The 27,332-nt window shown below is 39.6% G+C and overlaps 1 protein-coding gene across 2 annotated transcripts; it reads left to right on the forward strand.

Annotated features, from left to right (window-relative positions):
* On the forward strand, nt 1-26,457 carry VCPIP1 (valosin containing protein interacting protein 1). Of its 2 annotated transcripts, XM_073330991.2 has the most exons (3): nt 1-2,873; nt 11,299-11,385; nt 21,131-26,457. In XM_073330991.2, the coding sequence occupies exons 1-3, from the start codon at nt 200-202 to the stop codon at nt 22,003-22,005; spliced, it is 3,636 nt and encodes a 1,211-aa protein (XP_073187092.1). In that variant the 5' UTR covers nt 1-199; the 3' UTR covers nt 22,006-26,457. The 2 variants fall into 2 exon arrangements, with proteins under 2 accessions (XP_073187092.1, XP_073187093.1); XM_073330992.2 differs by lacking the exon at nt 11,299-11,385.
* Nucleotides 26,458-27,332: the final 875 nt, after the last annotated feature.

Raw genomic sequence — 27,332 nt, forward strand, 5'->3', positions numbered from 1 at the left:
GCATTGCGGGCAACGGCCGGGGCAGTGAAGAAGCAGTAAGCGCTAGTGCCGGTGGCTTGCTTCCGCGTTCCGTGGGGGGCTCGCTGCGCCGCGGTTGGGGGAAAGGGCGGAATCCGTCGGGCTCCGGCCGTTACCCGAGGCGAGGGGATGAGCTTGTGAGGGGAGAGAACCTAGGGGGGAGACTGCTCACTGCGGAGCGATGTCCCAACCGCCGCCGCCGCCGCTGCCTCCTCCGCCTCCTCAGCAGCCGCAGCCTGTCTCGAAAAAGCGGGACCGGCGCATCTTCTCCGGAACCTGTCCGGACCCCAGCTGCCAGGCGCGCCTGTTCTTCCCGGCCCACGGGCCGCTGAGCAGCGGCAGCATCGAGTGCACGGACTGCGGGCAGCGCCACGAGCAGCGGCAGCTGCTGGGGGTGGAGGAGGTGACGGATCCGGACCTGGTGCTGCACAACCTGCTGCGGAACGCGCTGCTGGGGGTGAGCGGCGGGGGCCCCCCCAGGAAGAACACGGAGCTGGTCAAAGTTATGGGCCTGTCCAACTATCACTGCAAGCTGCTCTCCCCCATCCTGGCTCGCTACGGCATGGACAAGCAAACGGGCAAGGCCAAGCTTCTCACCGAGATGAACCAGGGGGATGTCTTTGACTGCGCCCTCTTGGGCGACCGTGCCTTCCTCATCGAGCCTGAGCATGTCGACACTATGGGCTATGGCAAGGACCGCTCTGGCAGCCTCCTCTACCTGCATGACACCCTGGAGGACATCAAGAAAGCCAACAACAGCCAGGACTGCTTGATCCCTGTTCATGTGGATGGTGATGGCCACTGCCTGGTCCATGCTGTCTCACGGGCACTGGTGGGCAGGGAGCTGTTCTGGCATGCGCTCCGGGAGAACCTGAAGAAGCACTTCAAGGAGAACCTGAGCCGCTACAAGGCTCTCTTCCACGACTTCATTGACGCGGTAGAGTGGGAGGACATAATCAATGAGTGTGACCCTTTGTTTGTCCCTCCAGAAGGTGTGCCATTGGGTCTGCGAAACATTCACATCTTTGGTTTGGCTAATGTGCTTCACCGGCCCATCATCCTGTTGGATTCCTTGAGTGGAATGCGTAGTTCTGGAGATTACTCAGCCACTTTCCTCCCTGGGCTGGTACCGGTAGAGAAATGCATGGGAAAAGATGGCATGTTGAACAAACCTATCTGTATTGCATGGAGTAGCTCTGGACGTAACCATTATATTCCTCTGGTTGGAATAAAAGGTGCTGCTTTACCTAAACTGCCTATGAAATTACTTCCTAAAGCTTGGGGAGTTCCTCAGGATCTCATCAAAAAGTACATCAAACTGGAGGAGGATGGTTGTGTGATTGGAGGAGATAGAAGTTTGCAAGACAAATACTTACTGAGGCTGGTTGCTGCAATGGAAGAAGTTTTCATGAATAAGCATGGTATTCATCCCAGTTTAGTAGCTGATGTACATCAGTATTTTTACAGAAGGACTGGTGTAATAGGAGTTCAGCCTGAAGACGTTACTGCAGCTGCCAAAAAAGCAGTGATGGACAACCGCCTTCACAAGTGTCTAATCTGTGGTGCCCTTTCAGAGCTTCATGTTCCTCCAGAGTGGTTGGCTCCAGGAGGGAAACTGTACAACCTGGCCAAAAGTACCCATGGCCAGCTGAGGCCTGACAAAAATTACAGCTTCCCTCTGAACAGTTTGGTGTGCTCTTATAATTCTGTGAAGGATGTCCTGGTACCAGACTACAGTCTGAGTAGTTTGACTGCTTGTAACTGGTGTCATGGTACCTTGGTGCGTCGTGTCAGGGGAGATGGATCTGTTGTGTATCTGGATGGGGACAGAACTAATGCTAGATCCACTGGTGGCAAATGTGGCTGTGGATTCAAACACTATTGGGATGGTAAAGAATATGACAATCTCCCTGAAGCCTTTCCTATTACTTTAGAATGGGGTGGAAGAGTGGTGAGAGAGACTGTATATTGGTTCCAGTATGAAAGTGATACAACTCTTAACAGTAACGTGTATGATGTTGCAATGAAACTTGTTACCAAACATTTTCCTGGTGAATTTGGTAGTGAGATTCTTGTTCAGAAAGTTGTTAATACAATATTACATCAGACTGCCAAAAAGAACCCTGATGATTATACTCCTGTAAATATTGATAGTGCTCATGCGCAAAGAGCTGATGATATACAAGGACAAGACTTAGATTCGCAACTTCCAACCAAAATTATTCTCACTGGACAGAAAATGAAAACTTTGCACAAGGAAGAGTTAAATATGAGTAAAACTGAAAGAACTATTCAACAGAACATTGCAGACCAGGCTTCTGTAATGCAGAAACGGAAAACTGAAAAATTAAAACAAGAACAAAAAGGGCAACCTAGGACTACTTCCCCTGGCACTGTTCGTGATGGGCCATCATCTGCTCCTGCTACTCCTACAAAGAGCCCTTATTCTCCAACTTCCACAAAAGAAAAGAAGATCCGAATAACAACAAATGATGGGCGACAGTCTATGCTTACATTGAAGTCCACAACCACATTCGTGGAGCTGCAGGAAAGTATAGCCAGAGAATTTAATATTCCTCCATACTTGCAATGTATTCGCTATGGTTTTCCTCCCAAAGAGCTTCTGCCACCCAAGGAAGGAATGGAAAACGAGCCAGTTCCCTTGCAGCATGGTGATAAAATAACTATAGAGATCTTCAAAGGTAAGGAAGAAGGCAGTCAGTCTACTTCAGCACCCTCAACCCATGCTGTGAAACGTGAAGATGTTGCAGTAACCAGTAAAATATCTTCCAAGGAGTTGCAAGAGCAAGTTGATAAAGAAATGTACTCATTGTGTCTTCTAGCAACATTAATGGGTAAGACTAACTTTAATTTTTATTTAATTTGCCTTGTGAGGTATCTATAGTTCATATTTTTTTTTAACACAATACAGAAAATACCTTCTACTCTGTGTCTTTGTGGAGCCCTCTCTGAGCTCATTCTGTTTTTTTTCCCCCCAGTCCCTTCTGAAGGTAAGATGTGGTGTATACATAAGTTACTCTTCCCACCCCCACCCAGACTTCAGAGGATGCAAGGATGGATGTAGGCTAAGGGGATGAGAAGAAAATAGTGAGCTTTTGTATAATTGGAAGTTTGGATGCTACCTAAACTCTTAATTTTGTACAGAGATAAAGCCTTACAGCTTGCCATATAAAAGGTTGCGCTGGTCAGTTAAGTCAATGCAACATTGCACCTTAGACTAAGTTGGTGCAATTTTATATGTAGACTGAAACATAGTGAGGAACAGTAGTTTAGTATTGTAATTGGCTTAATGTAAGCAGAGGAGAAGCAATAGATAGCAAAGAAAGAAGCTGAATATATTTGAGTCCCAAATTAACCAGTAAGTTGGAGAAGCTTCACTTGAAAACAGTTGAAAAATGTGAATTTGAGGTAGTCATAATGCCAGAAGAAGGGACTCTTCTCTGCTTCCTTTTTCTTGTCATCTTATTTTCATTTTTCCTAAGTGGGCTCAGATGACTCAAGTGTTTTTCAATGTTACTCTCCCTTCCTGATGTCTAAACTTTTCTGGTGGCTGACAAGAAAGACTGTTTCTAGTACTGTTAGTTTTTATTTTTCCTTTCTTCTATTTATTTCTGTTTTTCTCTTCTGTTCTGCCTCCTCTTTCCCATTCTCTGCTCTGTTTTTGTCCCACTAATGTACCAGTGTGCTAAGCTGAAATGGCTTTGAATAACTCAGTGCAACAATTCCTCTTACTTATTTCCAGGAAGTACAATGTTCACTGTAGTACATTAGCTGGACAAGCACACAGAATAGTAATATTTCGAGTGTTTGTTTGGAATGGGCCTTCTCCTTTGCTTGAGGGGAATTAGTTTGGCTAATAGAAAGTAAAACGTGATATTTAAAAACAAAACAATTTCATAATCGGAGAGTGCAGTGACAGAGGCCTACACCTTATTATTTTCATTTCTTATGAGTCTGACTACACCCAGATCTCCTGTATGATAGCATTTTGAACCACTAGCTGAGACATTAGGTTGTCATATGTGTCTCAAGGGCCCATTTTGGAATAGTCTGATTAAAAACTCCTTTCCTTTAAGATGGAGCCCTAAAATACCCACTCAGAATGTATAACAAGATCCCCAGAAAATACTCTTGAAAATGCAGTGATAACTGACACTCAAAAAAGCACTCTGGCATTTTACATTTGTTCCAATGATTTCTGTATCAAACCTGCTTTGTTTACAAGTAAATAGTGTTAAATTGTGAACACTGCAAGCTCAGCCTGGGATCAGAGACTACATCACTAGTTCAAGATTCTGCATTTGGAGCTTTGTTAACAGTTTTGTTGATGAACAAGCTAGAAAAAGAATCCAGCTCACTCTCTTATGGCTGTATTCTCTTTTCAGTGTTAATAGAATAAATGGTAGCAGACACATTTTTTCTCTAAAAAGTAAACAGCTATGACCGATTACACAGAACAAAGTCATTGAGTAAGATGCTATTTTTACATAGTCACTCTTCTGATCAAAACCATACTTTATTCTAATGACTTCTGGAGAGAATTTGTGCTGACAACTGACTGCTTGCTACTCTATTACAGCTCTATTATTAGTTCCATTCATTAATTGATCAGGCAGCTAAGACTTCAAACAATGTTATGAAAACAATTCTTTTAATTTCTCGCAGGAAAAGTGTGTAGTATTCTTGGGATGCAGGGGACTGTGAGCATTTCAGATGTGATGCTTTCAGCCATCATGCTATATAAATGATAGTTGCCACCTAGCTACAGTATTACAAAGTCTGAAGAGTCTGTGCTTCTCTTATTACAGAGTGAGAGAGGATAGCATAATATTTGCTCTTGCCAATAAAATCCGATGGACTTGGATTAGACGAGGTAGAGAGAGAAAAGACATGCCTGAAAATTGTTTTACATTTTCATGCTTACAAGGAAAATCCATTTTGGAAAATCTGTTGTTGGTCTTTCTGGATGCTGGAAAACTTTTCTTCGACACTGGGGGAAACCATGTCCAGGCTTTTCAATGGAAGGAGCACCAGTTCAGCCTATTTGAGTGACTGAAAGCTCTTTTTGGTGCAAGTATTTCTAGATCAACAAGTTAATTAAAGATCTTGACCAGCGATCTCTGGAGCATTTATGCTGTGTTCAACTAACTTCTAAATTGTGATGTTTTTTACAGAACTTTAAACTGGACACTTTGCATTATTATTTTTTTGGACTTTTGCTTTATGCTTTATATCTGATCTGTGAAAAATTGGCCCTGGCTTTCTCCCTCGTTTTTGCCTGGCTTGAAATTTAGAAGCCCACACCACACACAGGAACTACTTTCTGTTCCCAAAGACCTACTCTAAACACAGAGTTGCAGTTTAACTAAAGGTGTCTTTTTAAACCAATTTAGTTTAACCATTGCAAAACCCTTTGTGTTCTCTCACAAGTCAGGTTTAAACCTATTTAGATGGGTTTGGCTTGTGCTGGTAAATTAGCAGGTGTTGGATAAGCGGATATAACCAGGTTTAAACTACTAAGTGTGTCAATATAGGGACTTGTACTAGTTTAACTAAACTGATTTTAAAACTGATTTTAGTTAAAGTGAGGCAACTTCTTTGTGTAGACAGGCCTAAACTGAAAGCTCAAGTAGCTGATTTTTGTTTTGTGTCCTCTCCTCCCAGTGCATGAACTGACTGTTGGGGTGTCATTGAAATATATATATATATATATATATATATATATATATAATATATATATATATATATATATAAAATAAATATAGGTTAGGCTGCCTCATTTCTGTTGTTGAAAGAAAGCAGGTGCATATACTTCCTGAGAATACAATGCTGTCATTCTTGCAGCCATATCTGAAGTTGAAGTGCAGAAGTCTTTTCTTAAGGAATCCATAACCACTGTGTAATCAGCATACTCCAACATATTACTACGAGTATCATCTCTGATATGTGGAGTCCTGAGGGAGTTTCTAAATCCTATTGTGTGATCTGCCAGATTAATATGCTGTTTTATTAAACCCATCTTCTGAGCATTGAAAAGAACCTAACCCAGCAACACAGGACAAATGTATAGACCCCAAAGGTAACTTGCTAATACTTGAATTGCAAATAGCATTACAGTGCCACTAAAATGAGTCTGTCCAGATGTGATGATACATTTTCTTCCTCCCATCTGAGATCTGTTCATTAAAACATCACAATCCTTTCATATGTTTCTTCGTATGGCTGACACTACTATGGTGTGAGCTCTCTTCTCCATCCTTGTGCTTCCCTGATATATAGTCCTTGTTAATGTTACATAAAAGAACGTATAAACTAAGCAGCTCCTTTGCTGCAGTGCTTCAAAAATCCATTTGCTTGGGGCAAACAGGAATCTTTCCTGGCTGAATGCCATTTAATTCTGCAAAATCAAAGCTTTTAGTTTAAAAAGTTTCAAGTTCTTAAGAGACTGGAAAGAATAGAACCTTCCAAATATGAACAGAGTGTAAAATGATACAGTACTGTCTGTCTTAAGCCTTACACAGCTATAATGCCTGCATTGCTGCTGGTCATAGCGTTCCCAAGCTGCAGCAGAGTCAAAATTATATTTCATTAGTTATCAATGTATTAGTTACTCAGAACCCTGTGGGCAATCATGATTTCAGCTTGCTGCTGCTTGGGAAAGCTCTGAGCAGCAGAGGGGTGCTCTGGATCCATAAAGGGTATGTCTACACTTCAATTTAACATCCGTAGTTGGCCCTTGTCAGCTGACTCAGCCTCACAGGGCTAGGGCTAAGGGGCTGTTTAATTGTGGTGTAGCTGTTTGGGCTCAACTAGAGCCCAAGCTCTGTGTCCCACCTCCTCAGAGGGTCCTAGAGCCTGGGCTCCACCGTGAGCCTGTATGTTTACACCACAATTAAACATCCCCTTAGCCTGACCCCTGCGAGCCCAAGTCATCTGACATGGGGCAGCAGCAGATGTTTATCTGTCAAAATTATTTAAAATAAAAAATTGAATTCTGCCAAACCTAAATACAATACAGAATGAACAGTGCACAAATGTTAGTCATTTTAAATTTCAGGAGGCAATTTTTCGTCATGATTAGTAGCCTTGGTCCCTAGGTTAATTGATACTGTTGTTAATTTTTGAAGCTCTGCCTTGCTGTAATTAATCAATAACTGCACAAGTGTAAGATGCACTAAATGTGCTATGATTCAGAGGCATTATTCATACTCCTTGCAATTAGACTCTCTTCATACACAATCTAGATAGTTAAAAAAAGAAATAAAAAGGTGGTTAAATTTAACATGAGCAGAATTGTTAGGACCACATCTTAATTAAATGGAAACAGAAGTTTTATTTCCTGGCAGTGTTGTGAACTCAGCAAGAATGCTGTAGTGTGTAACAACTGGGAAGCAAAACTAATGAGAAACAAAGTGAAACTATTAGGAGTTTTTTACTGACCAAGGTTAATATTCAAAAAATAAATGCAGCATATCTTAAGGGTGAAAAGTACATTTAAAATGTTCTTCTTTTTTAATTATATGTTAATGTTAGTAACACAGTAAAGGGAACATTTAAATTTCATCATAATATGTCTTTTTATACAGTGAAGAGCAACTATATGAATTTAATTTTGCTTTTCTTTATAATAGTGCATTAGATAAAGCACAAGTCTGTAGCTTAATGTTTGGTGATTTTCAAAAGCACCAATGGGAAATAAATTCAAATCCTTTCGATGCGATTTGGGTTCCTAACTCCCTTATTTTCCTTTAAAAATCCTAGCCTAAATGAAAATGAGTATATATAAAACAAGAATATTTATAGTATTTTTTTAACCTATCCAAGGTTTGGGGTGCACTTAGAGAGATGAGCAACCATCTATGACAGAGGTGGGCAAACTACGGCCCGCAGGCCACATCCAGAGGACGGGTTGGATAGGGCGGCGGGGGGGGGCAGTCGGGGCGGAGGGTCCAGGGGAGGTCGGGACAGGGAGGTGGTGAAGAAGGGAGGGGTGGATGGGGCAGGAGTCCGGGGAGGGGGGGAGGGAGAGGGGGCGTCGTCGTCAGGGGGCGAGAAGCAGCGGGGGCTGGGTCACGCCAGGCTGTTTGGGGAGGCAGAGCCTCCCCTAACCAGCCCTCTATACAATTTCGGAAACCCTCAGGCCAAAAAGTTTGCCTGCCCCTGATCGATGAGATGGTTCCATGTTCTTTATGTTCTTTAGTAAAAACCAGCCAAAGAGACATTGGGCCCCCATTGACAGTCTCCATCAGTGCTTCACTTGGGATACTAGATATCTGATAGTTTTGAACAGGTATTTAGAATCAAGAAACACTCCTCTTGATTTGAAAACCTCATCAACTACCAGCCCTTCTCAAACTTCCTCTTACCTCTTTTTTTTTTTTTTTTTTTTTTAAGTAGGGGCAGCTTTTTATAGCAGCAATATAGCAGACATATAGTTAAGGTTGCATAAATATTTTTCATTGTAAAGGGCATGTATGAGTTGCATATAACTTTCACCTGCCAGGATGAAATTTGCCAGTTCTGGTCTCAGCCAGAGGATGACCTCTGGAACATTTGCGCAAAAAACACAGTTCAGCCTTTGACTACAAAGAGTACAGAAAATACACTTTTTTTTAAGTGAGTTTGTTTAAGAAGTGCAATGGAATTTGCTGAAGTGTTAAACTGTTTGATTTCAAACTAACATAAAAGCTGATGGATATGGAAGTATGGCATTAAAGCCATTTTATTTGGTCAGAATCTATTTTAGTTCATATACATTCTGCAACCTTATTGATTAAAATTTGGAATATTATCTTGGATTGTTGTCTTTAGAATAGCATTATTATTTATTTGTATTATCATAGCACCTAGGAGTCTGTCATGGACCAGAACCCCAATGTGCTAGGCGTTGTACAAACAGAACAGAAAGACACTCTCTACCCCAAAGAGCTTACAGTGTCATAGTTCATGATCGTGGCAAAGCTGTGAGTTGTAAATATCAGATCGTTTTTCTACTGGCTGCTAACATTTTTGTTCAGGTAACTTAAGGGCTTGTCTACCCTGGCACTTTACAGCGCTACAACTTTCTTGCTCAGGGGTGTGAAAAACATCCCCCCGAGCGCTGCAAGTTTCAGCACTGCAAAGTGCCAGTGTAGACAGTGCACCAGCACAAGGAGCTGCGCTGGTAGCTGTTCCTCTCTTGGAGGTGGGGTTTTTTTAATAGCACTGGGAGAGCTTTCTCCTAGTGCTATGTTGCGCTCACCTAACACTTGCCTAGATATAGCTATACTGTGTTAGCACTTTGAAAGTATGGCAGATTTGTGGAGCTGCATTGCAGGAACTGTGAAATCTTCTAATATAATTGCTTCTGAAAGAGTAGTGGCAGCTTCTCTGATTGAAAGGATTTTAAAAAAAAAATAGGAGAGAAAATATTTGAACAGAAGCAATAGTGTGTCATCCTATTTGTTGGCTGAGAGAACCGAGGCTTTCTGGCTCAACTCAATGGCATTTCTATCTATTTGTAACATGATAATTTTTGAACAGTATATCTAATCAATTCCAAAATTTCAGGGAATGGTCTAGGCATCAGTTGTCAGACTCCAATTGTTTTTTGTGAAAATCAGAAAAAGCAAAGGGTGGGTGTGGACACATTGAGCATTAGCTTCAACCCCCTCTGTAAGGGTCTATAGATCACAGCCATTAACAACTTCTAGCATAACAATACCTCACCATCTCAACTCTGCCTCTCTTCCCAGTAGTTTTAAAATGCTGCCACTCTACATGATATTCTCTCCCAAACAGAAAGAAAAGAAATAAAAATGGGAGTGGAGGAGAAAGTAGGACTGGGAGAATGGGACATGCGTGGAGCCCCTGTCCACCTGGGACATGCGTGGAGCCCCTGTCCACCCATTATGCCCACCTGGCATAATGGGTGACCCATAGAACACCTGCCATGTGGTGAAGAAGGGAGCTCTTAGCATGGGTAGGTTGGGAGGGAATTGCAGGGAGTCCCTGAAATTAAGGGGATGGGAGGTTAGCACACATGGAGCTTGTGAACAAGGTGGGACGTGGAGGAATGCAAGAAGCACCTGGTGTGGGCAATGAGCTCAGCCTAAAGAAGCTATGAAGTATGTGACTCTCTAGTTTACCTTACTTTGCATTTTAGCTTGTATCCCCTACTGACTGAAAAAGTATTGAAGGGTGATATTTTATGGCATGTTTCATGCATACTGTCTCCCCAAATAGCAGATATAGTTAACTTATTTCCTTGGTGCTATTTATTATTTGACATTGCTTCAGCTGACAGGATTTGATGGAGATTTAAGACAGAGAAATACATGGCTGTTTATGATGCAAGATCTGCAGAAGAAGGCTCTTACATTGTTTTTTTCCTTTTTAAGTCTCCGAATACTTTTCCATTTCACTTTTTTAGAATGTTCAGTACCAAGTAAAAAAAGTGAATTATCTCTCTCAAAAAAAATCAGTTGTCCAGTTAGTTTGTTTCTGGGTCAGAAGATTGGGTTCAAGTTCCACTCTAGAATTTGGGCTGATACTAAATATAGATAGGGCAGTAATAATGTCAGTTGACCTAGTTGGTCACAGTACAATGCTAATTAAATTGCTTCTTGTTCCTATGAGGCAGGTAAGTGGTTGGCATTTTCCTTATTTTGCAGATGGGAAATAGAAGCAGAGAGATTAACTGACTTGCCAGGCTCCCTTCATAAATCATTGGCAGAGCTGGGACCAGAAACCAGTGTTTCTGGGATGCCAGACCCTTGCATGGTCCTGTTAGACTAGGTTGCTTCTCTACAGTCCTAAGAGGTGGCCTGTTAAAGGTGGCATCCTTTAAATGAGATATAAAATCATGCCACCTGAGTTACGAGATGGCTGGGACAGCAGGGTTAATGTTTCCTTTCTATTTGTTCTTAAGTGTGACGAGTACTTGTGTCGGGACTGTTGGTAAAATTTTTCAAAACGTCCTAAGTGACTTGGAGTCCTAAGGCTTATTGATAGGACTTAAGTTCCTAAATCACTTAGACACTCTTGACAGTGCTTAATTTGTAATGAAAGAAGTGCCAGGGCTCAAGCAATTTTTTTACATTCATAACTGATGCAGCGAGCCCAGAGGTGCCAGAGTTATGAACGGCCAAGCCTAGAGGTGTTGGGACTCAGCCCTGGTAAGCCCTGGCATAAATTAAACACTGACTACTGAAAATTTTACCCTGTATCACTAAACATGACTGCTTGCTTCTAACTATTACTCTATTTTTTGTCTTACAGGAGAAGATGTTTGGTCATATGCAAAGGGGCTTCCTCACTTGTTTCAGCAGGGTGGGGTGTTCTACAGCATAATGAAGAAAACTACGGGTACAGTTTGTTTCTAACTTTGAGGTTAAAATTATTAAAATCTTGGCATGAACCTTCTCAAATCATGAAGAATGAGAAAATTGATACTGAGGTGTTTGCACCTCGAGCATCCTTAATTTGTATTTTTAAATATAGCCAAGATCTTGGACTGCACTGCCATAACACTTTCTTTCAATTTAGTAATGCCATATCAACTTCTAGTGCTCCCTCATTTCTTAGAATAAATTAAATGGAAAAAATTAGTAAAGTTCCAAAATGGGGGACAATGAAGTAAAAAACATGCTATTTGAGAAAACAACATTTTAAACAATATATTCAGGTTAAAATTATTTAAATCTGTAGGACTTCACGCATCAAAAATTTAGATCTGTGACTGCTGAACCATGGAAATTCCAGAGCCTAGGCTTGGAACTTGCATGTCTAGATGCTGATGTCTAGAAGTGTCCAAAAAGCCAGGGTTTAGCAAGTCTTTTTGTTTGCTCTGTTTTAAAAACACAATTAATATGCACCAGGTACATATTAACTTTCTTTCACTATCTTTAACACAGGAACTGCAACCATATAAACTGAACCAACCGGTAGTTGGTTTTCATGGTAGCTTGAATAAATGCTTCTATTTCTTCAAATGCTACTTTGTAATTTTTTAGAGTAGGGGTTCTCAACATATGGGTTGTGATTCACAAAAGGGGTTACCAACAGTTGTTTGTAGGATTACAAACTGGCTCCGGTTCTTTGTTAGTCATGTGGAGCAGATTTGTTTAGTCACTTGAAATCAGTCTTTCTCGGTCATGGAAACAGCCCTTCTGAATTTCTGCAAGAAACTTTCTCCTTAAAATGGCATAGCACTTGGCAGGATTCTGAAATTCTTACACCTTAGAAGGGGAACCAGCTATAAGTGGCTAAGTGTTAAGAGTATGAAAATCCCATAGAATCTGGACCAAATCACACCTCCATTGTGACCACCCATGCTTCCCCCTCAAAGTATTGATTCAACTGGAACGTTAGCACTTCAGAGTCTGCAGCTGCACTTTATACTGCTGCTTAGGTTGCAGAAGAAACCAGCAGTGAAGAGGAAACCCCAACATTGATGGCCAACGGAACACTGTTTTTGGCCTTTTCTGTAACTTCCCTACATTCTTACTAATAGAAGTACTGTGCTCAGATGCCATAGTGATGGGCACAATGTAGGAACCTAAAGATAGTCTATATGACTAAATAATACTTATTTTAAAACTTAATCTGGGTATAATAAAGTAATTATGTATGGGATGCTTTCCAGTAGCAGTAAGCCTGCTAATTGTGTAAAATATTTTGAGGTTATGAATGTTGGTAGCTGTTTCCAGCGAAATTATACAGTCATGAAGGAAAGTTACCCAGAGTATTCATTCTAAAATTGTCTCTGTACAGCTATGTATAGGGCCCTACCCTATATGGTCTATTTTGGTCAAATTCATGGTCATGGGATTTTACAAATTGAAAATTTCATGATTTCAGCTATTTACATCTGAAATTTCATGGTTTTGTAATTGTAGGTGTCCTGACCCAAAGAGGAGTGTGGGCGGGGGAAGGGTGACCAGGTTATTATAGGGGGGCTTGCAGTACTGCTACCTTTAGCAGCTGGAGAGTGGCGGCTGTTGGCTGGGAGCCCAGCACTGAAGGCAGAGCCGGCACCAGCAGCAGCAGTGCAGAAGTAAGGATAGCATCGTATGGTATTGCCACCCTTACTTCTGCGCTGCTGCCTGCAGAGCTGGGCCATTGTCAGCAGCCACCACTCTCCGGCTGCCCAGCTCTGAAGGCTGTAGCGCAGAAGTAAAGGTGGCATGGTATGGTATTGCCACCCTTATTTTTGCACTGCTGCTGGCAGAGCGCTGCCTTCAGAGCTGGGTGCCTGGCTCTGAAGGGAGCACAGAAGTAAGGGTGGCAATACTGTGATGCCCCTAAAATAACCTTGCAACTCCCTTTTGGGTCAGGACCCCCAATTTGAGAAAAACTGGTTTCCCCTGTGAAATGTGTATAGTATAGAGTAAAAGCACGCAAAAGACCAGCTTTCATGGTCCGTGGTGTGTTTTTCATGGCCATGACTTTGGTAGGGCCCTAGCTATGTATCTCCAGTTAAGCTTCCTGAGCTGCATAATTAAGGAAAATAGTTTCCGTATGTTAGCTGCTCTTCTTTGCTGAATGCAAGATAACTGGGTTTAAGTGCCATGGTTTTCACAGCTTTGCATGGCATGAGGCTGCAGTCTGAGGAAATAGTGATTTTTTTTTTCTTATATAAAGGCTTTCAAAGTTCTGTTCTTCGTGCTCTAAAATGCATAGGTGATATTGTTAATTCGTTTCCATATATGAAGTGGATGTTCATATATTGTTGGAAATTCCAGTAATTTGATATGCTGAAGACCAAAGCAAGCAGATAGAACAAATTTATATTCTTCAGAAACTAATTTTAGAATCTGAGAAAACAGCTTTCTACAAGGGAAATAATGTTTCCTTTTGAGAAGTTATGCTATTAATAGTACCTGATTCTCTTTAAGTTCCTTCTCTGAAATATTAGTTTTTTCTTCCCCAAGTCTTTGCACTCAGAGTACAACTTAGTTCTTGTGGCATCATCTCGATTAGCACTCATTCTTCTGCTTTCTCACCACTCGATTTATTTCTAGATTCTGTTTTACTAATTTCCGCTAAACTCTTGATTCTGGGTTGAAACAGCTGTACCACATCAATCATCTCTTCATTGTATGTTAAATACATGTTTATCATAGTGTATAAAAAAATGTGTTTTTGCTTTGAGACAGCCCTGCAACAATGAGCATGATTTATGATTAATAAACTCACACAACTCATCCCATACTCTTCTACAGAAATCTGTAAAGTTCATTAATGCTTCAGTGATATTTCATGCCCATTATTTTGAACTTAATTCTTGGTCTCTTTCTGGTTTTCCATCTTTCTGCATGTTTAATCTATGCTGTGGAGAATGGTATATTTTGTGTAGCTTGTGAATTTGTTTTAACAATGGCTGATGGAGAGGACATTTCTGGGCAATTATAGAATCACAGAATCGTAGGACTGCAAGGGACCTCAAGAGGTCTAGTCCAGTCCCCTGCGCTCGTGGCAGGACTAAGTATTATCTAGACCATCCCTGACATGTGTTTGTCTAACCTGCTCTTAAAAATATCCAATGAAGGAGATTCCACAATCTCCCTAGGCAATTTATTCCACTTTAACCACCCTGACAGGAAGCTTTTTCTAATGTCCAACTTATACCACCCTTGCTGCAATTTAAGCCCATTGCTTCTTGTCCTATCCTCAAAGGTTAAGGAGAACGATTTTTCTCCCTCTTCATTGTAACAACCTTTTACATACTTGAAAACTGTTATCATATTCACTGTCTGTCTTCTCTGCTTCAGACTAAACAAACACAATTTTTTCAATCTTCCCTCATATGTCATTATTTTCTAGATCTGTAATAATTTTTGTTGCTCTTCTCTGGACTTTCTCCAATTTGTCCACATCTTTCCTGAAATATGGCACCCAGAACTGGACACAATACTCCAGCTGAGGCCTAATCAGTGCAGCATAGAGGAGAAGAATTGCTTCTTGTCTTGTTTACAACATTCATGCTAGTACATCCCAGAATGATATTTGCTTTTTTTGGGACAGTGTTGACTCATATTTAGATTATGATCCACTATGACCCCAGATCCCTTTCTGCAGTACTCCATTCTATGCAGGTTTCAGGGTGGTAGCAGTGTTAGTCTGTATCAGCAAAAACAACGAGGAGTCCTTGTGACACCTTAGAGACTAACAAATTCACTTGAGCATAAGATTTCATGGGCTAAAACCCACTTCATCAGATGCATGGAGTGGAAAATACAGTAGAAAGGTATAAATAAACACAGCATATGTAAAGATGGGAGTTGCCTTACCAAGTGGGGGGTCAGTGCTAACGAGCCAGTTCAATTAAGGTGGAAGTGGGCTATTCTCAACAGTTGACAAGAAGGGAGGAAAAATCACTTTTGTAGTGCTAATGAGTTCAATGTAATCAAGGTGGCCCATATCAAACAGTTGACAATAAGGTGTGAGTATCAGCAGGGGGAAAATTAGTGTTTGTAGTGACCCATCCACTCCCAGTCTTTATTCAGGCCTAATTAGATGGTGTCCAGATTGCAAATTAATTCCAGTTCTGAAGTTTCTCGTTGGAGTCTGTTTTTGAAGTTTTTTTTGGTGAAGAATTACCACTTTTAAGTCTGTTATTGAGTGTCCAGGGAGATTGAAGTGTTCGCCTACTGGTTTTTGAATGTTATAATTCTTGATGTCAGATTTCTGTTCATTTATTCTTTTGTATAGAGACTGTCCAGTTTGGCCAATGTACCTGGCAGAGGGGCATTGCTGGCACATGATGGCATATACCACATTGGTAGTCATTTCCCATTTTGTATGTATGAAGCTGATGGTTCCTTCCTGAGTGGAGTGTTTTGCATTTGTCCTTATTGAATTTCATCCTGTTTACTTCAAATCATTTTCCAGTTTGTCCAGATCATTTTGAATTTTAATCCTGTTCCCCAAAGCACTTGCAACCCCTCCAATCTTGGTATCATCTGCAAACTTTAAGTGTACTCTCTGACATTATCTAAATCATTGATGAAGATATTGAACAGAACCGGACCCAGAACTGATCCCTGCGAGACCCCACTTGATATGCCCTTCCAGCTTGTCTTTGAACCACTGATAACTACTCTCTGGGAATGGTTTTCCAACCAGTTATGTACCCACCAATGCTTAATTTGTAATGAAAGAAGTGCCGGGACTCAAGCAGTTGTTTTACGTTCATAACTCATGCGCCAAGCCCATTGGTGCTGGGGCTATGAACTACCAAGCCTAGAGGTGCTGGGGCTCAGTCCTGGCAAGCCCTGGCACAAATTAAGCTCTGGCACCCACCTTTGAGTAGCTCCATCTAGATTGTATTTCCATAGCTCGTTTATGAGAAGGTCATGTGAGACCATATTAAAAGCCTTTCTAAAGACAAGATATACCGTATCTACTACTTTGCTCCTATCCACAAGGCTTGTTACCCTATCAAAGAAAGCTGTTAGGTTGGTTTGACACTATTTGTTCTTGACAAATCCATGCTGACTGTTACTTATCTTATCTTCTAGGTGTTTGCAAATTGATTGCTTAATTATTAGTTCCATTATCTTTCTGGGTACTGAAGTTAAGCTGACTTGTCTGTAATTCCCTGGGTTGTCCTTATTCCCCTTTTTATAGATTGGCACTGAATTTACCCTTTTCTAATCCTCTGGAATCTTTCTGGTCTTCCATGACTTTTCAAAGATAATCGCTAATGGCTCAGATATCTCCTCAGTCAGCTCCTTGAGTATTCTAGGATGTATTTCATCAGGCCCTAGTGACTTGAAGACATCTAACTTGTCTAAGTAATTTTTAACTTGTTCTTTCTTTATTTTAACCTCTGATCCTATCTCATCTTCACCGGCATTCTCTATGTTAGACGTCCAATCACTACTAACCTTTTTGGTGAAAACTGAAACAAAAAAGTCATTTAGCATTTCTGCCATTTCCACAGTTCCTGTTATTATTGTTCCTTCTTCATTAATAACCACCTGGAATTGAGGGCCTGCGTTAAAGCCAGACACCAACTGGTGATTAACTGACAGGAAATGCCTGACCCAGAAGTCACTATTGCCAACTAAGGAAACATGAAAAGAAAGTGAGAGGAGACACAACTTTTGTATTTGAATGTTGCTGCATTACCATGAATTATTTTTCCAGTATTAGTGTCTAAGAAGGTAGGCAAATGGGATAAGTATTAACATTAAATTACAAATAACGCTTTGAAGTGGTATGAATATTTTAAATTGCTATGGTTATGTAACTAGTAATACACAGTGAAGGAACTTACTCCTTTGTGCGAGCGAGGGAAGTTGAAGCTGTAACTTTTGTATCATCAGTTCACTGGAGAAACAGGAGTGCATGTATTTTTAAGTTCTGTAAGTGATAGTAATACAAAATCAAGTTTTATAGTAGAGTATAAATACTGTTAATCTCTCAGATCCTATCCATGGCCTTTCAAACCGCAGGACTACCTATTCAGAGTTAATAGTCTGTTATGGAAATAGTCTTAAAACTAGATGAAAGGTACAGAAACAGGGAAGAAAGAACTCAAACATATGAACTGTTTCTTGAACTGCATAGCTCCATATTTCATCAGGCTTACCTCTGGAACAATCCTGTCATCCAGAAATGAGCGTAATGTCTCTGGGTCCATATACGCTCCAGATGAGTGATCTTCAGTGGGTTAGGGAAGAACCCATTCAAGTTGAGAGATTTGGGAAATATCATGAGCATGTGTGTTAGAGGCCTCTTATTTTCATGTCAAGAACCTGACACTATTGATTTATTTGTGTGTGTGTGCGTATATGTATTTGTGTGTGTGTATATGTATCTCCAGGTGTGTTAAGTCTGACTGCGCTGTAGGAAAGACAGAGATGTTTAATTCCTGAAACCCTTAGAGGCCACTGAGGAGGGTAACAATTTGAGGCCAAATTCTGCTCTTGGTTATTTGTGAAGGTGTGTATCTCCCATTGGCATCATGGGAGTTGTGTGCTTGTAGCTCTTCTGAAGACCGAATTTGGCCTGCCATCTCTCTGCAGCTGCAGGTCTCTGGACCAGTAGCAATGGAGGGTATTTTCAGCCAAATAGGCCCTTATATTGACTAACTTGGTCTGTAATAAGTGATCATCTTTTTATACTTGTCGTCATCTTTTCTGTGTTCAATGTGAAACAATGAATTTAACATATTTAAAATGATTTTAGTGCCTTTTTTGTTGATGCCACCAAAATATTTGCTTGACTTCATTCTGTTTGACATAAAGAAATAGTGGTTTTCTGTATTTTTCTACCCTTGAATAATTTCTGCTTTTTTCCCCAAGAATTGCAAGAGAATATACAGGAAATGCCACAAAAATGCCCATTTTTGCTGCTTTTCTGATATTGTAAATTTTGTAGGTCTAATATGAGAATTGCAGTGAACAGAACTGGCTCAGGCAGTGCTGCAAAGTCTTTGTTGGTGGATGGTCCCTAAGCAACAGGGCCCCACCAGCACTAAAATGCTGTCTTATTGCTCACAGTCCAGCACTACATGTAACACCGAATAGCTCATGCAAGTCTGTTCTGTGGTGACAACTGGAACACTCTGAGAGACCAGGATGTATCCCCTTCTTTCACACAACAGCTTGGAAGCTCAATCAAAATGACTGCATGGCGCTCCAACCTTGCTTGAACCAGCCCTGGCAGGAACACTGCAGAATCAGATGGGCAATGGAGCAGTAGATCACTAAACATAGTTTTATAACATGTTATGTTTCTTAAAAAAAAAAAAAAAAAACCCTCCCCCCAACATCCCCGCCCCGCTTTGTAGGCTCCCTGCATGTAGTGGACTGAGACATCATTCTGTGGCTCAGTGACATTTCTCTTTCTGAGAAGAAGATATTTAACTATTACAATCCATATTATTGAGGCCTAAATGCTGTCGGGAACACAGCTTACTAAAATCCTCCCACAATTCCAGTGATATAGAAACCTTCCTAATCGCACACACTCCCTGCCCTCCTACTTTAAGTGACTGGGGGTATGTCTACAATGCAGTTTAAAAACCTGCAGCTGGTCTGTGCCATCTGATCTGATCAAAGGGGCTGTTTAATTGCGGTGTAGATGTTCTGGCTCAGGCTAGAGCCCGAGTTCTAGGATTCTGCAAGGTGGGAGTGTCCCAGAGCTCAGACAACTGCTCGAGCCGGAATCTCTACGCTGCAATTAAACAGCTACTTAGTCTGAGCCCCGTGAGCCTGAGTCAGCTGGCACAGGCCAACCGTGGATGTCTAACTGCAGTGTCAGTTGCTAGATTTTTAGATCTACTACAGGTCTCTGGCTGGAAAAAATTGACTAAAATTTTTGACATTTTACCTCTGTCTAGCCTCAGTTTATAGTTAATCTTATTTCAAATTGCTGCCTCTTTGTAATACTCATCTGGAAATGTGTCATGTTCTTGTGGGCTCATGCCATTCTATATTGAACACTTACATGTTTTAGTCCACTGGTTCTCAACCTTTTTTGGACCAGGACCTATTTGTAAATGTTGATGGCCAATATTGACCCAGTAAATAGCTTAAGTAGAAAACAAGTATTTTGGCCCCAAAATACTTCTTATCCACTACATGTAATAATAACAATAAAAATAATAAGTTAAAGCTGCTGCCAGCAGCAGTGTAGAAGTAAAGGTGGCAATACCATACGATACCATGCTGCTCTTCATCCCGCCCAGCTCTGAAGGCTGCTCCAAAGGTAATACCATTGGTATGCACAGTGTTAACATACGGTAAAGCACAAGTGGCATCTATTTTAAAAAGAAAATCCAAATATGATCTATTTTTAAAGTTTGTTTGCAACCCTTTCATACATTCTTGTGATCCATTTTGGGGTCATGGCCCATGGGTTGAGAAACACTGTTTTAGACTATCCCCAACTCAACCCTGTCTTATAGTTATTTAATGTTAACTTAATATAAACAAAACTAGTGTTAGGATCCTGTAGATGCTCTTATGAAACTGGCTGCTTTAACCTAAGCTGTGCTGCCTCTACACACAAGACACTAGAACAATTTAAGGAAAACTGGATCTCTTCAAAATTGCTAGAATTTCAGAAAATGATTGTACGCTGTGATCTGTATAACTCTCTTCCTTGCCCTGTGAAGGTGGTCTTCTGATGCTTGAGGATTCTCCCTTTATTTGCCTATCTTTTATTCATCCCCATGTTGTGATAACTATTGTTCCAGCTAATATAACTCCCTCAATCTTTTGTTTGTTTAGTGCTGCCAAGGTGATCAGTGCTGTCTGATTTATAAAGACAGAAAATCCGTGCTCCAAAGAGTTTACAGTCTGAGAGAGAGAGTACTAAAAGACACTGGATCAAATTTCTAAAAGCATCTAAGTCCCATTTTCAAAAGTGCTTTAGGCATGTAGGAGCCTATGTTATATTGACTTTCATTGAAGTTTCGGGTCCTTAGTCACTTAGGTGCTTTTGAAAACTTCACCTTCTGCTCCTAAAATGGCTAGATAGGGCCCTCAGTGGGGGACATCCTCCAGACGGTGTGCTACCTAAAAAGCATTACCCAGCCTTTGGCATTCAGACTTGAATTCTAATCCTGTATGGTAGTACATACTCTACCACTAAATCAGAGTCAGCTTCTTGAAACTTAGAACTTGTGTTCAAAGGCTGCATTATTTAAAAATGAAGTCTTCTCTGAAAATAAATTCCCTTCCCTGAAATCAGCTGTTTGCAGCCTATCCATTAGTTATATTGGTTCTTAGCATTTATTGGAATCCTGGAAGCATATTCTGCAGCTTTCACCTTCATACCTTGCCATCTCTGTGGAGTAAGCAAACAACACATTACAATTGTATATCTTGCCATGTATTCTTTGTTCCAACCTGTTGTGGTGCATGTTTGTGTTTGCTGTAGAGCAGCACAGAATGTTTATTTCTAATGTGGTGGTCACTGCATGAAAAGCCTGCATAAATCTTCTGATCACACTTGAATAGGTCTACTATAATCACTTTACCGTTTTCTGATACCATAACTAATATTTTGAATTTGACTACGTAATATAAGTATGTTTTTAGAAAAAATGGTTTTAATTAATAACACTATTGATTTCCCCCTATCTTTTCTATAGGTCTGGCTGATGGCAAGCACTGTACTTTTCCATATCTGCCTGGTAAAAATTTTGTGTATAATGCAGCAGAAGATAGATTAGAGCTGTGTGTGGATGCTGCTGGGCACTTCCCTATTGGTCCTGATGTTGAAGACTTGGTTAAAGAGGCATTAAGTCAAGTACGAGCAGAGGCTACTTCAAGAAGCAGGGAATCAAGTCCTTCACATGGACTTCTGAAATTAGGTAGTGGTGGAGTAGTAAAAAAGAAGTCTGAGCAACTGCATAATGTAACTGCATTTCAAGGAAAGGGCCACTCACTGGGAACTGCATCTAGTAGCCAACAACTTGATCAAAAATCCAGGGAAACACCACTTTTAAGAAAGCATAACACAGAAACAGACTTCAATCCCAGTCCCACTAAAATAGAGCCTTCTATATTCACAGCTGCTTCTGGTAACAGTGAGCTTATTCGCATAGCTCCTGGAGTAGTGACAATGAGAGACAGCAGGCAGCTTGACCCTACCTTGATTGAGGCACAGCGAAAAAAGTTACAGGAAATGGTTTCTTCTATTCAGGCATCAATGGACAGACACCTGCGGGATCAGAATGCAGAGCAGTCAGCATCAATCGATCTGTCACAAAGGAAAGTAGAAGCAGTGAGTTCATCACCTAAAACTGGCAGCATTCAGGCTAATTTGCCAGAATCTTTTTCTGTAACAGGTGGCACTGAACATTCAAATACAGAAACAACTGCTGGCAATGTGGTAAATTCAATGGGAGCAACATTCCACACAAGACCTAAAGCACAAAAAGGAAATTCTGTTGAGGAGGCTGAGGAGATGGATAGTCAAGATGCAGGGATTGCCAATACAACTGAGCCGATGGATCACTCTTGATTGGTTGAAAGCTGATGAGGATAGAGATTACTGTTCAAATGTAATGTTTGTTGGCTGGGCCACATAAAATGATTGGTCATTAAATCTTGTATGTTTCAAAGATTATATCTTCTTATCCAGTGCATGATAGCAAGTGTATGGCTGGCAATAGCTTTTAATATTCCATGCTGCTGCCCAAGCTGGCCCTCAGTGACCTGTAAATTAGCTATTAGAAAATGCACTGAGATGAATATCTGCTGTAGATGTGGGTTATTGAAAGTTTTGTAATTTTAATTCTATGAAAGTCTTAAAATTTAAGCCCATGTGAGATTACCAAAAAGGCTAGAACAGAGAAAAAATACAAAATTGACAAAGTTAATGTGTTATCCCAGAAGTCTGTGACCACTCAAAATTATAGTGTAAACAGACATTTATATTAATTTCAGAAGAGCAACTGAAATTTAAATTGTATGTTAAACTTCATAAAACAATATATACAACACTTTAATTACATGATGCTGGCATTCCCTTAGATTTAAACACTTTTGCATCCATATTCCTGTATGTGCTTGTCAGAACCTTGGAATAAGAGTAACTATAATTAAGCTCTCTTTAACTTCTGCATATTGTCAATTTGAGCAAGATTAGAAAAAAGGCTACTTAGTGTAAGATGAAGACAAAGCGAATGCGGTGCAGTTACGCATGGCTGTCTGAGCCAACACAGCCATTTCATTGCTCTCTTAGTAAGTGATAGCATGCACTTTTTTGCCATGCAGTTTTTTTGATATTGGGGTAAGGGGAGAGAGGTTGGAAAGTGTTGTAAGAAGTTACAACAGATCAATAGCAAATCAGTTCTTAAAGATTTTGATTATTAGCACTGGTAAGTGGTGGCTATAGTTAAGTAATGGCTAATATCTTCAGAGCATGAGGAATTAACAGAATTCACTAGAAAGAAATAGCTCTTGAATGAGTTGCATTGTCCTAAAATGTTCTCCAGTGATAGTTGAGCTTCTAGAAGCTCATTTTTAAAACTCCATGGAAACAGGAAATATGTACTGTTTCAATGCCCATAAAGACTACCGTTTCTATTGGCTTCTCTTCAGTTTGTGATGCAAATTTCCCTGCATCAGTTCATGATAAAGCTGGTATCCGCTTAAGTAGCATATTCATCAGGTCTACAGTGCTAGTTCTTAAGAAGCAGCCGCTGTGCGTGCTCCATAAAGATGGAATGTTTATCTTTATATTGATATTTCACTTTGCCTTCTACTTGTATATTCATATTTTAAGTGCATTATTGCTGCTTCCTCTGATTTAAGCTAAAATGGATTACGCAAAAGGTGTTAATACAGCCTCAAAGGAATTTAGAACATTTAGATCTTGAAGTCTGTTTCTGTGTGCACATGGGTTTTTACTAGTTCCACAGATACTAAGTTTTTTTATTATAAACATGTTTGTATTCAGAAAAATATCTCCTTACTTTTTACATTTATAGTCACATCAACAGAAACAAATTCTAAGCACTGTTATGATAGAATGCCCTAATTAAGGGAGGACATATTTTTTATATGGAAAAGTACCTGAAGCAAGTCACTTCAAATATAGTCCCAATTTCATTAAATTATTAGTAATTAAAACATCATATATTGGCTTTCTCTTTTCATACAGGGAATAAATATTTAATAAGGTAGTGCACTACTTACATATGAAACATAAAAATCACCTTTTCATGAATAAATGCTAATTTAAAAGATATCCTTTTGCTAACTTAGTTATTTGGTTGAGAATTGCAATACGTGAAGTAAACTTCACCAAAATTGACCTCTAGTGCATTGATTAACTGACAGTGCTTATCCAATGAGAAATAGGATGCATACGCAGCAGCTGGAAGCTTGCTATAACCTCAGATGTTGTATTAATGTCCACTGCTGCAGCCTAGATGTTTGGAGGCTAGAGACAGAAATGGAATGTGGAGACAGAAAGCACAAGCTTCCACATGGTGAGAGGTGTTAGAAAAAGGGACTAGCAGCATATAGTGTTCCCAAAAATCACTATAAATGAGCAGGGGTTGAGAGAAGAGGTACATGGGTGGCTTTGAATTTTAGAGAATCTAGCTGATATAAGAATTTCTTAAACACACACTAAAATCTCTTCAAGGAAAAGGCGAGAGAAAGAAACCTTCCCCATAAGTAAAGTATGTGTAGGGTGTTGGGAGAGTCTGAGGTATTTCCATGCATTTTTAAATTTTACACACCATTCTTTCTTAATCCTATTCAGAGGGCTGGTGTGTACCTGTCAGCTACCTATTGCATTTTCAGGGGGACTGCATAAGTGTGTGTGTTTGCACATCTTATTGCTTGAAGAGGAAGATTCAGAGCAGTTTTGATTTTGATTTTGTTTGGTTTATTTTGTTAAATCTTTCCACATACCCTTCCTATATGAACAGAAATTATATAGATGCAGATTATTCATTCTTTATTTTTGGCCCACAATTAGTGTCATGTGTCTAACAAATCATGTCTCTCAGAACCCTTCACTTTGTGAAGTAAAGAAATATGAAGGACGTATAGTTAAATGTTCCTAGAACTCCAGGATGCATGAGAACTGTAATTGAAGCTCATTTTTTAGCTTGATGTGAGCTCCCCTAGTTTTATGCAAGCTTGCAATAAATGTGCATATTTCTTTGCAGTTTTCTTTATTTCAGTTAACTTTCTGATGCATTTAAGCATCAGTGTTTTTAGTGAGATGGCTTTCCAACATATCCAAAATGAAGTTAGATTTCATCTATGCCCTGGGGAGGTGTGTATCCGTAAGAAAGAAATTAAATAAAGAGCGCTGATACTTGTAAGTTTGGGCGAGTGTTTCATTTGAACTCTAGTGGGTCTAATAGAAGCAAATATAATTTGAGAGAGATATACGTGCCTGTTTTTCTGCCACTTGTGTGCTTGTCATCTTTCCCTAAGAGAGTCAGGAAAATGCTTAGGGGGTGAGGCATGCTGGTGGGAGGAGAGCTTTAGTAAAATAATAATGGTTAATAAAGCTGTGTGACTAGAGCTTCTCTCTAAAGATGCAAAGATCAGTCAGTATTGTTTATCATCAGGCCTACTAGTACTTACTACAGAGTCACCAGTGTGAAATTGAGTAGCGGTTCCCACGTTTTGGGACAACTGTACCGGTTACTATCCCAGCCAGGGCCTGCCAACTTTTACTCAGTGTGCCTGACAAATTAGACTAAGTTTTGGAGCATCCCAAGCTCCATTGCTGGTTAATGTATGTAATTTGAATGAGAGGCAAGGCAGGCCGTGGCAGTATGCCAGGGCCCAGTGCAAAGACTTGCTAATGTAGGGATTGAAATCCAGACTATTAGACAAATGCTTTTGAATCAGTATCGGTATGCATACTGGAAACCACTGGAGTACAGCATGCAGTTAGCTTTCCAGCCAAATGCAAGATTTTAACAGTATTGTTATAACGGTTGGCTATGAATAAATACTTGCTACTGTGTTATATTCTCTGGGAATTAATATTTGAATTTCATTGCTTGAGTGAAGTAGAGATTGATGTATCTTTCTTAAAAAGCTGCATTAGTTACTATAATATATTCTTTGGGACAACTTCTCTTTTGCAATCACAAAGACACTCATTCATACAGTTGGATTTTTTTTCTGAGCTTTTCAAGTTTAAATAGTATCTATTATCAGATGTAAAAATATAGCAGAATTTAAAGGATTCTGATCATATTTGAAATTAAAGGCAGTCCTTTATTTTACACATCTATTTATTGTGTGGTTTAGTACTTACGTGGAATTTTTAAAACCACAGCTCAAGTATGTGAACATAAAACAGCTCTTTGTAAGGATGATATTTAGGTATGGCTGTGTTAATGTCTAAACAAGGTTTCTGTAGCCTCCAAGAGAATACTTTGGCAAACTTCACAAAAGTACGCTGGCTCAAAGCTGTGTGCTAACTCCATACAAAGGGTGTATTTTTTTTAAAACCAAAGTGTTTAATTTAAAATCTTCAAAATATGGATAAAAAAGGGAAGGTGGGGGGAACTATACTGCCCCCTAAGACTAGCTCACTAATTCTGCCTTTTCTTTGGAACACACTGAAATGCTGGATATTACAATTCAGAATTCAATATTTAGAAGTGTGGGAGTTTAAGCACTATGCTCCAACATAACTGAACAAAATGTGAATGACTGAGGAAAATGCCATTGTTGTTTGTACATTTGTTTGGCACCTGACCATTTTTTTTTTAAATTATGGAGTCTACATACATTTGTAGTACAATATTAACATGAAGTTGAGCCTCCTGTTTAAGAACACCAGTAGTGATCTGTTCAATGTTGTTTTGCTTGTGAATATCAGTTATTGAGTATTTTAAATTTTAAGATGTTGCATAAAATCTGTAGAATGCAGAATTCCCTCTGAGCCCTTATGCCTGTGGTAGAGCAATAAAAGATTGAAACATGATTGGTATTTTCAGATTTATTTTATTTTTAATGAGGATTATTGCCAAGAAACTAAAGAGTGCACTATTTGGAGGTAATGCTATTTAAAATATGTATAAATAAGCATTAATAGTGTATATATTTAGAAAACAAATCTTTTTAAACAGTAAGTGCTTTACATGTTGAATTAAAAATAAATTAGCATAAGGCATTGTACCATCTTCACAGCACTGGCTGTTATCCAGCACATTTGGTTTGTTTTATTTGTGATTCCTGTACTAATTACATTTGATTTTTATCTGTAATGTAACAATAGTGTATTATAGCAGTATATAGTGTACTATACTACACTTCACTGTACAGTATTTGGAATTTTCTTTGATTGCTATATTAAAATTATAAGTTAAAATGTCTGCTTCTACTTTATAAAGTACAACTTTTTGTCTAGCCTTTCACATTTCATATTTTGTTAATCTTTTTAAATTAAAATTGTTTGCCTCTTTAAAAAAAAATGTTAAAGGGGGCGTCTTAATTAATGCATTAATTGTTAGTACACCTAAATTTAAATCACATACTACTTGCATACAGTAGTAGTAATACATGAGGGGGAAAATAACTTCTCTTGTGTCATTGTGTATTAGTTTGTTTAGTGACACTTCTGCTTTAAGGAAATGTTTTTCTCTTTAGAGTGAAAGTGGGACCTCTCAACCTCACACCTATTTTGAATACTTCAATAAGTATTTAATGTTGCTACACTTAGAAAGCTATCAAAGATGCTTTAAAGATAGGATTTAATGTGCACTAAAGCTGAACTCTGAAGAATTATTGATTTGAACATTAGAAGATGTCACTTGCAGAGGAAAGTAATGAAATAAACATGAGACCAAGTTAGACGTT

Source organism: Lepidochelys kempii, chromosome 2, assembly GCF_965140285.1.
Source record: "Lepidochelys kempii isolate rLepKem1 chromosome 2, rLepKem1.hap1, whole genome shotgun sequence".
Taxonomy (NCBI): Eukaryota; Metazoa; Chordata; order Testudines; family Cheloniidae; genus Lepidochelys; species Lepidochelys kempii.

Bases quoted from the DNA above. Each gene is read 5' to 3' on its own strand.
- VCPIP1 (XM_073330991.2), top strand. From the start codon at position 200: ATGTCCCAACCGCCGCCGCCGCCGCTGCCTCCTCCGCCTCCTCAGCAG. The intron at 2,874-11,298 runs GTAAGACTAACT...TTTGTCTTACAG, and splicing joins TCTTCTAGCAACATTAATGG to GAGAAGATGTTTGGTCATAT. The intron at 11,386-21,130 runs GTACAGTTTGTT...TCTTTTCTATAG, and splicing joins CATAATGAAGAAAACTACGG to GTCTGGCTGATGGCAAGCAC.